Source organism: Triticum dicoccoides, chromosome 3B (assembly GCF_002162155.2).
Source record: "Triticum dicoccoides isolate Atlit2015 ecotype Zavitan chromosome 3B, WEW_v2.0, whole genome shotgun sequence".
NCBI classification, from domain to species: domain Eukaryota; kingdom Viridiplantae; phylum Streptophyta; class Magnoliopsida; order Poales; family Poaceae; genus Triticum; species Triticum dicoccoides.
Window position 1 is genome coordinate 333,371,843 of NC_041385.1, and position 13,093 is coordinate 333,384,935.

Here is a 13,093-nt window from a genome sequence, read left to right on the forward strand (position 1 = left end):
CGTCTCTTCTCAGGTTGAGAAGGATTTTTGGCACACAAGGTGCACCCAAATCTTTCGTCAATGGCTTCCAGAGAGTTAGAATGGATGTTGCTCTGCCTAGCTCTCTGTTTCCACCAAACTCACATAATTGACCTCTGGTCACCCGGGCTATGGCTCGTTTTGAATGCATAAGGTAGACAAAATGGTCTACCTTTTCTTTAAAAGAAAGTAAACTAATTATCTGACTGCTTTTCTTAAAGAAAGAGTTCAGATTGGTTGGAAACTATTCGAACTGTTTTTACACCTATTCATATAAATATGTGCATATGTATCTTCATCAGATTTCTTGTAGTTCACCCTTGTAGAAATGTTCATGCCATGCTCTGTTTCTGTATTAATTTTAGTTTCTCATACGTTACAGAGCAAAGAAAATCCCCAGAAGAGCGTGTTATTTATGAATTTTTGATGGGGAAAATACTCGATGCCTTCCCAGATTATTGTAAGGAGGCTGAAGAGCATTTATCCAAAGCAGTACGTAGCAGAAGATTAAACAATTCCTTCTCTTGCTCCTGGAGTTTTCCTGGTTAGAATCCTAAATAATGTCTGTTGCTCCTGGATAGGTAAAGCTGAATCCATCTCTTGTGGATGCATGGCTCTGTTTGGGTAACTGCATCTGGAAGAAGGGGAATTTGGCATCAGCAAGGAACTGTTTCTTATTAGCACTAAGTAAGGTAAATTAATCTGGATGTAGTTACTTATTCTGTTCTTATATATTTCTTAATTCTCCAGAGCATAATTTCATTTGGCAGGGTGCAGATAAGAAAATACTATGTCAACTCTCAATGCTTGAAAGGAGTATGGCTCAATGTAAGGATGTCTTCTATCACTCAGCCGATGGTTTTTCAAAGTTCTATTGCAAACCATGCCACCGCCCTAACTCCACCGATGAATAGCTAGGCATGCATAATCTGTTTTTTGTATACAATTACAAGAAAAATTTCTGCTCTTTTTTGTGTGAGATAATAAAATTAATCTGCCATTTTTGCTCAAATTATCTTATAGCATTACTTGGATGATAAGTAAAGAAGTTTTTAATAAGACTATCACGAGACTTAGTATTGTATCGAAGCATTGGCTATTTGTTGTAGTGCTGATGTTATTGTGCCATTGTGCCTGTTGTTAGAGGAGCAACTTAGATGTATTGCATAGCCCATGGGGCAAACATGTAGTACAATATACTTGGGGTACAAGGAAGGAAATGTATACTAATACAAATACGTAAAGAGACATAGGCCAATATTGATTCGTTTCGGCAGTACCGTCAAGAGGATGTCGAGTTTGTTCGGAGGGACGAGCATGGGGGAAGTCGGAATGGACGAGAGAGAGAGGGAGGGGGGTGGGGGGTGGGGGGTGGGAGGAACTCCTACCCGAGCTGACGACTCCCGGGCTCAACGCCACGTGCTCACTCCTACTCAAGCGTGTGCCCACTTCCAGACGTGTGCCCCCGCTGGGCAGACGTGGGCTGCTGCCTCCTTTCCACCGCCAACATCTCCCAAATCGACGAGTGCGGCCAACTTACTGCCTACACACGCCAGTCAGGCCCTTATCTGCCATCCATGTCGCTCCTGCCCCGGTCGACGCCCCACAGATTGTTTCTGCCCTTCCGGCCACCACCACCATTGCTAGGAATCTCCTTTCAAGTTGCCCCTGATGTTGTGTACGGCTGTGCTAGCTGGGTGTTGCTAGTGCTTGGGCCTGTTACTTCTTGGTCACCTGTGTTCTCCTGATTGCATGTCCATCTGTGTCGAGCGATGTTCTAAGAAAATCAAGAAAAAATGTCATCATGAGGCATTGTCTTTCTTCCTTGATGCTTGGTCATTTTTCGACGGTTTTCTTTGCCGACTCCATCTCGTACATGCACCTTCCACTGGTGTTGGGCGCTCGTCCGCTAGTTGCTCTTTTCCGCTGCTCCTCGTCAGCATCTTATCCGCACAACCTCCTACGTAGCCTCTTCTGCGAACACGATGGCTCATGTATCATTGTCTCATGTGTGCTTCCTAGCTTCTAGCTTTGTTCTATTTTCCATTGTGTCTACCAAGTCTGTTGTGCTTCCATATTTCTTATGCCATGCGATCCCACCATGTTAAGGAGTATCAGTATTGTCTAGCAGTCCTTATTAGGCTATGTCTCTTTTCTTGTACCCAAGTCTTGTGTAATACTCCCTCCATTCCTTTATATAAGGTGTATTTGTTTTTTGATAAAATTCTACTATGTAAGGTGCATTTCTTCTAAATCCTCGTAATTCCATCGTTACCCCTTCACAAAAAGGAGACTATCTTTCCCCTGATTGCATGCATCTTTTCTTGTAAAGAGAAAAAAAGGAAAGTATCTCTCTCCTAATTGTGTTTATCTCTTACTTTCCTTGCCTAATGATTTAGTTGCCGCTAATCAATGATTTTGCCAAGGTTAATTTCGTCCTAACATGTGTATAATTATGTGCCTTGGTCACCGTGCCGGAAATAATACACCTTATATAAAGGAATGGAGGGAGTATGTATATACCCCTTGGGCTATGCAATAGACATAAGTTGCATCCATAAAATTAGTGGTTTCTCCAAAAGGCTCGAGAGTTGTGTAAAGGAGTGTTTCAACAAGTCCCACACAATTTGCAAAGAAAAGATCGCCCGGCACTCGAGGGCTACTAACGAGGTTGTAGAGCAAAGAACGCAAGACATGATCCTGAGGGCCTCCCTTGGTCCCTCTGAAAGGACAATCCCATGACGGATGAAGTCAGAGTACTCAGCCGGGGGAGGGTCGCGAGCCCGAAGTAGATGCAGACAAGATACAAGACCCGAGATGTGAAGCTGCGTAGGTCTCGAGGTCCTGAACCATCCCGGGTCAAGCTGTGCAACCCTAGCCACGCCAGTATATAAGGTGCGGACTAGGGACCCACCTGATGCTGCCAAAGATAGAGAAAAATAGATCTAGCCTTTTCCAGGAAGACAAGGAAGGAACTCACAAAGAGGATGTTGCAATTCAGAGGGAGGAGGGAGGGATGGTGACGACGACACATGTCTAGCTAGAGGTGGCATGAGGTCCTAGTGGATGGGGGCGGCCTGAAGATGTGAATCGGGTGGGGACTCTTGCTTCGACCCAACACCAGAGTGGAGCATCGATGTGCTCCGATTGGATTTCCGGCAACTTTGATCCTAGCACTATCAATGGAGGCATCATCCAGGGGCTTTTTGATCCTAGCACTATCTTGGGAGAAGATGGCTTCGACCCAGGGACTCTAGCTTCCAGCACCCATGTGCTATGATGTCGATCCAGTCAAGGAGATGACCATTGGAAGCTTGGACCATGAAAAATGATGGGAACGGGGGAAGACTGGGAAACGGTCGAGATTGAGCACGAAAACGGGGCAGACGCTTCATGCCGGAGAGGAGGGGATCATCCATATGACCGAAAAAAGAATCGATAGGGAGGAGTGGAATCCGTTTGATAAGAATGAGATCGGGGGAGAGGCTGAGGGAGGTGATCGAGAGGACGAGTTGCATGATAGGATGTTATGACTGCATCTATTGCATAGTCTAAGGGGCAAACATATAGTACGGGGGACTTGGAGTACAAGAAAGGAAATCTAGACCAATACGAATACCTAAACGAATAGTAATACTCCTTAACACAAATCAGACTTTGATAGTTTAAATTTGTGCTTTTTGCTTAGTCCCATTTCCGTTGTATAAGCCTTGCTCCATAGATAATCTTGACTTTGGCTTGAATTGGTTAGTTTCCTTTTTGATGGAGTTGTCACTAAATTGAGTAGAATTTGAGAACTTCATGGGTGGTCCGTGAGCTTTAATTTATGGTATGTTTCTCCCATAGGTGTTCAGATTAGCCTCTTGCTCACCGATCCACTTTACAGAAAGGACTAGGCATTATTGGTTAAGAGTTATTATTTTGGGGAAGTTCAACATAATTTTCTGATGTGTTGGATTATCTATTGTTGATTGTTTCTGTGCATGAGTTCTTTTCTCTTAGATAATATTTTCCACCTAGTTTGTTAGAAGCTGATTTTTTTTTGTCGGCAAATTTTCATCTCGTTGCACTCATGTATTTTCTATTTGCATCTGCAGCTAGTGAAGACCAAGCGTTGTTAGTGGAAGAGAGCATTAATCATGCAAAAGAAGCTGTAATGCTGGACATAAAAGATGGAAATTCCTGGTGTACGAGTCCCTCGTTCTAAATATATTTGCATATGTTCTGTGCTCTTACCTAGCTAGAGATGCTGTTGTAGTTTTAATTCCATGATGTTAGTTTGTTGATAAAATATAGTAGGTGATTTTTGAGTTGAAGATGCATTGATTATGTGATTTTTGCATATTATCAATACATTGTATGACCTTGAGCTCGAGTCCGCAACGATTGCTCAAGCAGGATGCGCGATGGCCGAGCTGCCCATCACCTATCTTGGCATTCCACTTACGCTGCGACGCCCCTCCGCCACCCAGTTACAGCCCCTCGTCGATTCCGTGGCTGCTAGGCTCCCTGCATGGAAGGCATGGCTCATGAACAAGGCCGGAAGACTAGCACTGGTCAAATTGGTGCTCTCAGCCATCCCGGTCCACCAAATGCTTGCATTTGCCCCACCCAAGAAGACGCTCAAGCAGCTGGAAAAGATCTAACGAGGCTTCCTATGGGCTGGACGCGCAACAGCCAACGGTGGACACTGCCATGTCAACTGGCGCCATGTGTGCCGGCCGTTGGAGCACGGCGGCTTGGGGATTCGGGACCTGGAGCGTGCCGGCCTAGCGCTGAGGCTGCGATGGCTATGGTACGCGCACACGGACGACGACCGCGCTTGGCAAGGGCTCGACCTCCAATTCTCTAGAGAGGAGCGCGCGCTATTCGTCGCCCCCACCACCATGGTCCTTGGGGATGGAGCGACGGCCCTGTTCTGGGAAGATCGATGGCTACATGGACAGTCAGTTTGCGAGCTCGCCCCTGCGCTACATCAATGCATCCCCAAGCGGCGACGCAAAGCGAGAACGGTGGCGGAAGGCCTAATGGGCAATGCTTGGGCACGAGACATCCAAGGGGTGCTTGGGATCCACGAGATTGGGCAATACCTGATGCTATGGCAGGCCGTGCAGAACGTCTCCCTCACGCACGAGCCTGACCGATTGTGCTGGAGGTGGACGTCCAGCGGCACCTACACAGCACAATCTTGCTATGCCGCGACATTCCATGGATCCACGAGGTGCCCTTCTTGGAAGCTGACATGGAAGAGTTGGGCACCGCCGCGTGTCCGGTTCTTTCACTGGCTTGCCAACCAGGACCGCTGCTGGACGGCGACACGCCTAGCGCGCCACGGCCTGCCACACCACCCAAGATGCCTCCTTTGCGATCAGGCCCCTGAGACAATCCAGCACCTGCTCCTGGCCTGCCCATTCTCCAGGCAGATCTGGCACGCCATCCTGGACTGGACTGGACACGCATCCCCTCGCAGCCACCGAACAGCGAGCCGACGCTCATGGACTGGTGGCAGAAAACGAAAAGGCAGACGCCCCACGCGCTGCGCAAAGGCCTACAGTCCATCGCCATGCTCATCCCATGGATGATATGGAAGCACCGGAACGAATGTGTCTTTGAAAATGCGCGACCCTCGGTAGAAGATTTAGTGGATAGGATTAAGGCCGAGGCCAAGTGCTGGGCACAAGCCGGGGCATAGGGGCTCAGGATTGTCCTGCCCACATCCTGGGACGTCCACTGAAGGGGAACTTGACCCTTGTAGCACTAGCCTCCTAGGAGGATTGTAATCTCCCATCTTTTCAATGCAATGAAGCGCAAATCCTTTGCGTTTTCTCGAAAAAAAAAGAAATCTAAATGGCCACTCAAGATCTTTAACCTATTTTCTGACCAGGAATATGTTCTTAAGCATGCTCTACCTCCTAGGGCATAAATTGCTTTTAGTTTTTATTTTCTTTATTCTCTAGAAATTATTAAAACATGGTAATTCTAACCTTCAGTTTTGCATGTCAGAACATCTGATTGCATGACATGTTGTAGGTCTTGGTTCGGTCGCCCACATGCCCACCAAGCGCAGACCAATCTATCTTCCACCGTGGCTTATAGACAACAAAGGTCAAGTCTCACTGGGGATATGATCTCCAAGCCCTCACAAATTTCTTGGTGCCTTTACACCTTGAAGGCTCCCAAGCACACCTAGTCGATCTAGGAGGCGCACACCCTCAAAAGTTTACAATATACGGTTGCCTTTGATGAATCCCTTTAAGGGAAGCCTTGGCGCAGCGGTAAAGCTGTTTCCTTGTGACCATGAAGTCACGGGTTCGAGTCCTGGAAACACAGAAATGTAGGGAAAGGCTGCGTACTATAGACCCAAAGTGGTCGGACCCTTCCCCGGACCCTGCGCAAGCAGGAGCTTGCGCACCGGGCTGCCCTTTCTTTTTTGATGAATCCCTTGGTTATGCTTCATAAGATAATCTCCTCCACACTCAAACTGTCATAGGATAGATCTTTGGATTTGGAGAGTTTGGATGTTTGATAGACTTGAGAGCAAATAGGAGAGAAGATATTCAAAGGTTTGACGTGGATGTTGGAGTAGAATGCTTTTTGAACTCAGCGCAATAATAGCCACAAGGGTGTTTGATCTTTCGGTGGGAGGCTGGAGGCACTTATTCGATTTGCGTTGAATCGACCTTTAGGTCCTTGACTACCTAACTACACCAGACACTAGATGGTGCACCTTACCGCTAGACTTGTATCCTTGGGGTTACCGATGATGTCAGAGGCACGGCCAGCCTGCCCATGAATGTCTAATCCCCTGTGTTTGACCCAGAACAAAAGAGAACTAAGAATAACAATCTAAGTATTGCAAACTAAGGATTGATTAAACTGGGGTTCCAAATGCAGTTCGCTAATGGCGTTGGACATGTCAGTTTACATGAAGTTGGAACATCGGCTAGCTTTTGAGTAAACCAAACCCAATTCTAAACGATGCCCTAGGGGTGGTATTTATGATGGGACAAAGGGGAAATTCGGCCAGCCCAAGGAGGGTGCCGAAATCCACCCTAAGTCCGTTTTCTCCACTAATACGGACTCTAGAAACAGCTTATTGTTCTGTATTTCATTATTTTATGGGCCTGGCCTAAAAGCGAGGTCACACAACACCTATGGATGATTATGGACAAAGTTATGAAGTGTCGTCTTGTATATTTCATCCATGTTTCCATGTGTCATTATGGCGGACACAAAGTCTTGAAATCCTCTTATCCTCACTAGAAGGGCCATCTTCATTCCTCGTATGATTGCTCATGCTGCAGTGCCTGCCAGGTGCTTTATTCCTTAATACTCCCTCCGTTCCTAAATATAAGTCTTTTTAGAGATTACAATATGGACTACATACGGAGTCTCTAAAAAGACTTATATTTAGGAACGGAGGGAGTAATACATACATATTTGATTTAGTTAGTCATATTCTCATGAGCATTAGTGTAAGTTCTTAGAATTGAATGTACCTGATATTTAAGTTGACGTGTGTGAGGTCTGATGATCGGTCTTTGTCTTTCTGTTACTTGAGGAGGTGTGGCTGGGGGCTGTGTGTATAACTGTAGTAGACAAGTCCTCACAACACTTAACTTCTCTCTTAGAAGTGGATGTTTGAGTTGAAGCGCTTGAGTGAACTTGGTGGGACAGGGTTAGGGTATATATAGGTCAGACCTAAAATATCTGACTGTTGCACACTTCTCTGTACAGCTCAGGGGCACCGAATGATCAGCTTGGAGGCTCCGACTGAACTGCAAAGAGGCAACTTTTGTATAGCTCGGAGGGTCTGAGTAGAAAGTATCCAGAGGCTTCAACTAGCATTGACACACCTGCGCGCACTACTGGACCTCATTCGGAATTTCCGATCGGAGATGGTTCATAGGTCCAGACAGATGTACAGCGGCTTGCACAAGTGCTTTGGTGGCTTTGAGTGGAGTTGTCATGTAGGCTCCTGATGGGCAAGGGTTTTGGAACGACCATCTCTCTGAATGAATCTGGCTTGGTGGCTCCTAACAGTGTAAAGAGAGCGAGAATATTAGGGAAATGGTTGAGGTTTTTGGGTGATTTTGGGTTTCGATCTTTAAGCACATAGCAAGAAGCTCATCACTACACATACTTGATTCCCTTTTGATGGTATAGACATACCTATGGACTCGATGTGATCTTGGATCACTAACAACTAAAAATTTGTCCTTAGCCTTGCTAACACTTGTCCTTGAAGAAGTGGGGGTCACCAACCATTAGTCCCTTTAATCATGTGTCATATAATGCAAAACCCCCTAGGTGGCAATAGATGCAGTTTCAGTCTCCCTGTTTTTGGTCATTGATGACAACATTTATTAAAGTTTCGCGAAAGATATGCAACAAGTGTACAAAGTTATAATTACATATATATGATATATGGGAGCTCCCCCAAAAATTGTGCATTATTTAGAATTTGCTTTTGAAATGCAAATGCACAACAATCTTTTGGTAATGTGAGAAACTCTCTATACTATAGAATCCGTGAGAATACAGTGTGTACAAGAATGTAAATATGCTCTCTACCATGCAACAAACATGGATAAAACACTTGTTAATGACCTCAAAAGATGCACTAAAGCATAAGCATAAAGCGCAAGTGCAAAGTTGATTACAACGTCATAACATGGAACTTAAGAGTTTACAAGTCATAAGAATCAGTTAAAGTAGCAAGACCGGTAACTCAACAATGCTAACTCCTAAACAACTGCCCCCCTTGGAAAGCTCTTTCCCAAAAAGCACGAAGCTAGTCTAGAATTACACCCTCTCCCCCTTTGGCATCAAGACACCAAAAAGTGAGAGGACTATCGTCCCACTAGACTAAGCTTGATCAACATCCGGAGGCGAAGATGCCCTCACGGCAGTCTCGTTGTTGATGATCGTGGAAGGAGTCCGGAGGAAGGTCATGGCTTTGATCTCGGTAGTGGTGGCTGACGGGGGATGTTTTTGAACTAGAGGTGAATAGTCAGCGAAGAAAATCCGGTTGCCAAAGGAGGTGGTGGTCACCAACAAACTCTAGGTGCAGGTCACTGTCATGATGTCATCATGCTCATGATCATCGCTAGATCGCATGGCATCTTCATCATACTCTATCCGTGCCTTGATGGCTTTCACGTCCTTGACAAGAGGTTTGACTTGAGTGCTCATAGAGTGAAACTTGCCCGATACCACAACCCTTGAGACCTTCTCGGCGGGAAGGAAGGGCAGCTACTCCTTGATTTTCTGTGCAAGAGCAGCACTGGTAAAGGAGAATTATGCACCACTAGTCTTTGGAACCTTTGTGGGGGCAACCGAGCTGGTGGTGGTGGAGGAGCAGAAGTGGAAGGTGCTTTGGCTGTGGAAGTAGTAGGTGTTGTAATGGATGCAACTTATCTCTATTGCCCAAGGGCATATATATATATATATATATATATATATATATATATATATATATATATATATATCCCCCCAATGCTAATACTAATATTCCTTCTCTCAATCATCTCGCCTCGGACAAATTATGCCATATGTGAATATTCCATATGAATAGTTTCTTTAAGTTAGGCGCCACTTCTAAGATGATGGCTTAGTTTGTGGTTGCTGAACTATATTGCGCTGGAATAATTCTTTCTAAACAAAAGATAGTTTCAACTAACTGCAATGACAAACACAGCCAAAGTGGTACTCAACCCACATTTAAATGCGAAAGGTTTCTGTTCCTGGCATCACTAGAAGTTATATATATGAAAACAGCTAGCAGGCCGTTCGAGAAAAAGGGAGCTAACAGGGCAGGGTTACTAGTAGTATCGAAAGAAACAAAAGATAAATTATTCTTTTGCTTTATGAGTACATTAAATCTGTTTTTTCCTCCGCTTGTTTAGGCTAGCATTATGTAATGACCAATGATTGTCTTGCTGAAACAACTTCTACTGACTATTCTGAGATGTAATTTCAGTTTTTTCAGCAAGATTACCATTTCAACAACCGTTCACTTGCCTTTTTCTGTATATAGATAATCTGGGTAATGCATACCTCACAAGCTTCTTTGCGAGCGTAGCCTGGGACAAAGCTAGGCTTCATCATTCGATCAAAGCATATCAAAATGCTGTAAGTTGTGCATTTCATACTTCTGCGCATCTTATTAGTTTGCAAATTGTAATTTCTTAAATTATGAGATGGATTTTTTTATATCGATTTCCATTCTTTCAAAATGTAAAGCATGTATTATGTTGTTTCAATAAATTGTTTCAGGAGAAGGATGAAACTATGAAACTAAATCCAGACCTCTACTATAATTGTGCCACAGTGAGTAGCCAGATCTTTAATTGGGTAGCAGAGTCAGCTAAAAATTCCACCAATACTTTCCATTTCCATAATATTTTTGGTTCCTTCCAGGCTTACAAATACTTAGAGAACTATGAAAGTGCCCTTCGCGGATATGAAGCTGCTGCGTTAAAAGATCCTGCTCTCAGGGCTGACATAGAAGTTCAGAAGATCATCAATCTCCTTGATAAGTTAGAGAATGCAACGAAGGTACCTTCTGTAACTATAGTAAGTGCACTTGCAAACTGCAGCACTGGACATGAACTAACAGGATTGTCTCATTGGTCTCATTTGAGCTTTAGTCTCGATCGTGTGATGCTACTTAATGGTTATGCATATATGTAGAAGTTAACAATTTTCATGGGATTCAGTACAACCTAGATGAAATGATACGATAACATATGTTACAACATCAATTCCATGCTCAGTTTTAGCATGAGAGTGCTCTTGTCAGGTTTATAGTTTCAGTTTGCCCATAACTTGTACCTTTTAAGTGTTAGTTAACTCCTTAGGATATAACTATTCGTGGCACATAGGCCTGCTGTTGAGATCCCCCGTTTAATCAGTTTTGCGATGAAAACCAACCCAGCCCAGAAAGTGAATGCCTTTGATGGGTTTCAATAGAGAGTGGTTTGTATGGGTCGATGGTTTCCGATAAGCAGGCAATAGAAAGCCAGACAGAGAGGGAGGGCGGCTGCTGTCCGCACTCATCAACTTTGAGCTAATTGAACTCGTTTTGTGATTGTTGTTGAATGGAGCAGCATCAATCAGTGGTGTGGTCAGCACCTGTTCCTGGTGTGACGGTAGCAACACATCTTTGCGCTCATCGTGGCGAATGCGACACTGGAACAATATCTTACAGTGGCAACTGCAGCAATGGCAAAGTCACCAGTCTAAGGAATCATCCCTCGAGGCTGTGGTGGAGGAGATTGGTAGCTGCCGCTGTCATGGCAGACAAGGTCCATGGTGCCACTGATTAGCAGGCTGATCACCTGGATAGAGATGGGTTCAGTGGTTCTGACACGACCTTGACCTTGGTCTTAGGAAACTGCGAAGGAAGTTTAGTCTGGGTTTGGTTCATGGTTTGAGCCCAAACCATTAACAGCCCTAAGTGGCACACATGCTTTCCACGATTCAAATTTTATTTGCCCAACTATTTCCGATGCTAATGCAATGACTTAAAGCACACCATTATTGTGGTTTTCAAAACTATTTTTTGTCTGTTGGTGTAAAAGTTTCTACCTATGGCTTCTTTCACAGGGACGACTACGACCCAAGAGATCAGCATCATTGGTGTCATCTCTGAATGAAGTCAATTGTAATACTCTTTTTGGCACTGCGAACATTGAAGTTGTATACTGTGTTAAAATTGTTCTACTGTTGTTTAACTTCTCCCTCTATGCCATCATAGTCAAGTTATTCCACAAGAAAGCAACCATAAGCATCCTATCAGGAGGTTTGAACAAGACAGTTGCTGTTGTGTGTAAAGTGGTTCTTTGGATAAGACATGACGATGATGCTCCACTGTAAGTTGTCTCAGTCCTTAAATTCAATAAGTTTCTTATGCTTGCTCCATTATAACTTGATTTTTGTTATCATCATACTGCGTTGTTTCAGAACATTTGGAATTATCTAAAAAAAATAAAACATGAATTTTTATTATGTATGCTTGAACAGTCTGCTGTACTAGCAGCTTCAGTACAAAAATTACTCTATGATGCATCATCTAGTTTGTACGGATTTTGAGCTCTTTGTACTAGTGTGATTAGAAACGACAATACGCTGATTTGGTCGTTAGGTCTCCCGAAGAAGATGGTGTCCACATATGCTGATCCTCCACCTCATAAGTGAGATTAACTACAGCTAAGAACTTCTGCTTAATAGTAAAGATGAGGAGCAGGATTTGCACTAGTATAAATCAATACTGTCGATGCACTGCGACTCACTGTGCTGCATCATGCTATTTGGTCGCCACAATAATCCACATGGTCCCAAGGTCATCCTCACGGTAGGTGGTAGTTATGCTCTTTCTTGGCAAAATGTGTAACCCTAAAATTCATATAAAGAGCAGTACAGATTCAAAACCGACAGGAGTTTGCAGCTGTATACAATGCAGTACATAGTGCTCTGTTCTGAGCTCCGCACTTAACACTGCGACTCACTGTGCTGCATCATGCTATTTGGTCGCCACAATAATCCACATGGTCCCAAGGTCATCCTCACGGTAGGGGGCAGTTATGTTCTTTCTTGGCAAAATGTGTAACCCTAAAATTCATATAAAGAGCAGTACAGATTCAAAACCGACAGGAGTTTGCAGCTGTATACAATGCAGTACATAGTGCTCTGTTCTGAGCTCCGCACTTAACACCGAGCCCACACCCATTCCACCACCACTTGTGGAACTTCGGCTGGAGCCTTCCCACAGACCCACCTTGCCACCTAGGTTTTTTATTTTTTGTGACAACCTCCCCATACCTCCTCCACCGCCACCACCCATGTCCTGCATGTCTCCGCACCACCGCGCCTTCACCTGTGAGCAACACACAAGCTGTGGCTGCCCCTCCTATGTTGCCATGTGTAGGCCCTGTCAGAGCTACCTATGGTTAGAACAAGAAAAGACAGGCAGGAGGAGACCCCCGCGACCCCCGCTAGGGTTCCCTCCCCCGCTGCCGGCGGCGGCGGCCTAGCCTTCCCGCGGCCGCCGGGCGCGCGCCTCTTGGCCCGC

General features: G+C 44.8%; 1 protein-coding gene across 6 annotated transcripts in view; it reads left to right on the plus strand.

Annotated features, from left to right (window-relative positions):
* The window catches only part of LOC119276007 (tetratricopeptide repeat protein 5-like), a 57,281-nt gene that overhangs the window by 24,006 nt on the left and 20,182 nt on the right, over positions 1–13,093 (plus strand). For 4 of the 6 annotated variants that reach the window (XM_037556953.1, XM_037556955.1, XM_037556957.1 and 1 more), the window contains 9 exons: positions 401–510; positions 600–710; positions 789–846; positions 4,116–4,205; positions 10,058–10,152; positions 10,297–10,350; positions 10,441–10,596; positions 11,629–11,686; positions 11,780–11,894. In XM_037556953.1, the coding sequence (XP_037412850.1) occupies positions 401–510; positions 600–710; positions 789–846; positions 4,116–4,205; positions 10,058–10,152; positions 10,297–10,350; positions 10,441–10,596; positions 11,629–11,686; positions 11,780–11,894 (847 nt within the window). Of the gene's footprint in view, positions 1–400; positions 511–599; positions 711–788; positions 847–4,115; positions 4,206–10,057; positions 10,153–10,296; positions 10,351–10,440; positions 10,597–11,628; positions 11,687–11,779; positions 11,895–12,166; positions 12,318–13,093 lie in introns of those variants that run through there. The other 2 variants (XM_037556956.1, XM_037556954.1) reach the window with 2 other exon arrangements.